This window comes from Etheostoma spectabile, chromosome 16 (genome assembly GCF_008692095.1).
Source record: "Etheostoma spectabile isolate EspeVRDwgs_2016 chromosome 16, UIUC_Espe_1.0, whole genome shotgun sequence".
In the NCBI taxonomy this organism is placed as follows: Eukaryota; Metazoa; Chordata; class Actinopteri; order Perciformes; family Percidae; genus Etheostoma; species Etheostoma spectabile.
This window is the reverse complement of record NC_045748.1, coordinates 15,894,313-15,896,590: the sequence shown is the minus strand read 5'-3', so window position 1 is coordinate 15,896,590 and position 2,278 is coordinate 15,894,313. Positions and strand designations below refer to the sequence as shown.

The 2,278-nt window shown below is 38.2% G+C and overlaps 1 protein-coding gene across 2 annotated transcripts in view; it reads right to left on the bottom strand.

The window, feature by feature from the left end:
- ccbe1 (collagen and calcium binding EGF domains 1) overlaps window positions 1-1,637 on the bottom strand; it is a 32,987-nt gene extending 31,350 nt beyond the window's left edge. Inside the window, exons 1-2 of one of the 2 annotated variants that reach the window (XM_032540009.1) lie at window positions 1,168-1,637; window positions 985-1,065 (exon numbers count right to left, since the gene is read on the bottom strand). In XM_032540009.1, coding sequence (XP_032395900.1) covers window positions 985-1,065; window positions 1,168-1,271 — 185 coding nt within the window. In that variant the 5' untranslated portion in view covers window positions 1,272-1,637. The remainder of the gene's footprint in view (window positions 1-984; window positions 1,066-1,167) is intronic. The other variant, XM_032540008.1, reaches the window with a different exon arrangement.
- Between the last annotated feature and the right edge of the window lie 641 nt (window positions 1,638-2,278).

The window sequence follows — 2,278 nt, the reverse complement described above, 5'->3', positions numbered from 1 at the left end:
GGGGGGGGAGTAGCACGTGTCTCAAATCCTAAAATGATTCAACTTGCAGCTTGCATCCATCACAAAGACAGCAGACATTTGTCAAACTCTGTTGCTGTAAACTATACATATCACAATTAATGAATTGGCCTTAAAAGGAAAAGCTCTGGATATTTGAATTTATTTTTAACTAAATTACCTCTTTAAAGTTAGTAGTGTCAAGTTGTTTCATTATGCCTGTGAGATGGCCCCTTGCAATGAAGAAAGATTAGGTCCTAACAACTTAATCCGTAGCCTCTGACAGCGGTTTTTACTGCAGGGAGACGCTGTGTCCACTGTGTCTGTGGACTGTCATAATTAAAGCAGTGTCAGAGCCTAATAGTCCAATCTGGAGGCTTTTGGATATTTGGATTGCAATGATCCCTTTAAGTCACAAAGGATGATTAGGAGGAAACTCAATGTGTCCCCAGAAAATCCCTCCATTCCATTAGATACATTATTACATAATAACTTATAAAAGTTCATGGAGTTTTTTCACTCTCTGTAATGATCAACTGCAGCCTTTTTAGGAAGCAAACCTTTTTCATCTCGTAAAAACATCTGACTGACCGGGTTAGTTAAAATCAGTAATTAAATCACATGCATCGTAAAAAATGATTTTTATTAAGTGTTCATTAAGCTATAAGCAGCGTCTGGCAACATGATTTTGTGATTTTCACTTGTCTTTCGGTGATTCATTAAGCAGAACTGTGCCCAGTGCTATACACAAAATGAGTTTCCATCACTAAGATTTCAACCAAGCACTATTTAAACAACAGTATTGCTCTGAATAATAAATGCCAAGTCCAATTTTACATCATGAAGAGCTACATTTTGCAATCACTGTTTATGGGCACAAAACACACTGGTCTGCCGCTTGATAATTTTAGCACTATTATAATCCTGTTCGGTGGGACAATAACTCGATTTGAACAGCATCCAACCACATGAATCACTCTTCTGTACCTGTAACATGTTGCAACTTCTCCAGTCGTCTTTACGCAGGGGTACTTTGTTGTAGAAATGTTATTCTCAGAGCATTCTTCACTGTGAAAGAAAACAGTTTTAAAGTAAGCATTTTTTTCTGTCATCTCACGCAAGGGGACCTCGTATCATTTTGGTGTTGAAGCCTACACGTCCTACAATTACCCGTGGCTGGCATCCTCTTCTTGGTAAGACCAAAGCAGACCTCCTGAGAAGTACATGCAGGTGACGGCGAGCAGAAGAGGACTCCTGTTGTGTTTTAATATCATCTCATCGGTCCTGTCCCCCAGGGTGCTGCTGACAGTAATCCACACGTGCAGTGATTAGCTCCTCACTGCTACAACTTCGGGGAGTAAAGTGATGAAGCGACAGACAGACAGACAGACCCTCCCACTCACCACCGCGCTTCTGAACCATCTTAACGGTAACTTTCCCTCCTCCACACTTTTGACAGGTTACGTCAAGAAACCGGAGGAACCGGAATATATTGCCTATTTGGAATTTTTTTTTTTTTTTTTAAATCATTAAAAATCTTTTCTTTAGCCAAGATGTTTGCTCACACATTCAAATACCCTTTGTTTAACCGTTTCTCTTCGGTGAACCTTAGAAAATGAACACTAACGTTGGCCCCAGCGTTCACCCCACACCGACACGTTGTAGTAGAGTAGAACGCTCCATGTGCGTCATGACGTCTGCATCTTTGCTACCACCGCGTGGCTGTTACTGAAATAACTGCTCAATAAAAAATGAAATTAATGAACAAAAAAATAAATGAATAAATAAATAAATAAACAAATGCACATCTGTTTTTCAAAGACAAGAATGTAACGAGTTCATTTTCATTTAGATACAATTCTATTAATTTCTGTGTTTCTGTTCAGTGGAAATCTGATACTTCAGTGGGTGTCATACACACTAAATAGAAATATGAGCACGGATATATTTCAAGTAATAATTCATAGTACCTCTATTTGAAGTTGTAAGCATACATTATTCACATATTGATTAAACAAGATTTCATAAAATATTTAGAAAAGGGGCGCATCACACATGAAGTTCAGACTATACTCAGCATGCAAAAACAATTCTAGCGAGGCTTTGGTACAAGCTTCCCAAAGTAAAAAAAAAAATAGCATTGATTATGTCATCAGGCTTAGTGAATTTTTTGATGAAAGACTACTAAGTTGCATTGTGAGAAGTGAAGTTAGGACAGCCGGCTTCTGTTGCATCAATTTTGACCAATTACAAAAAAAAGTCTAGCAAAGTTTATGGAAGT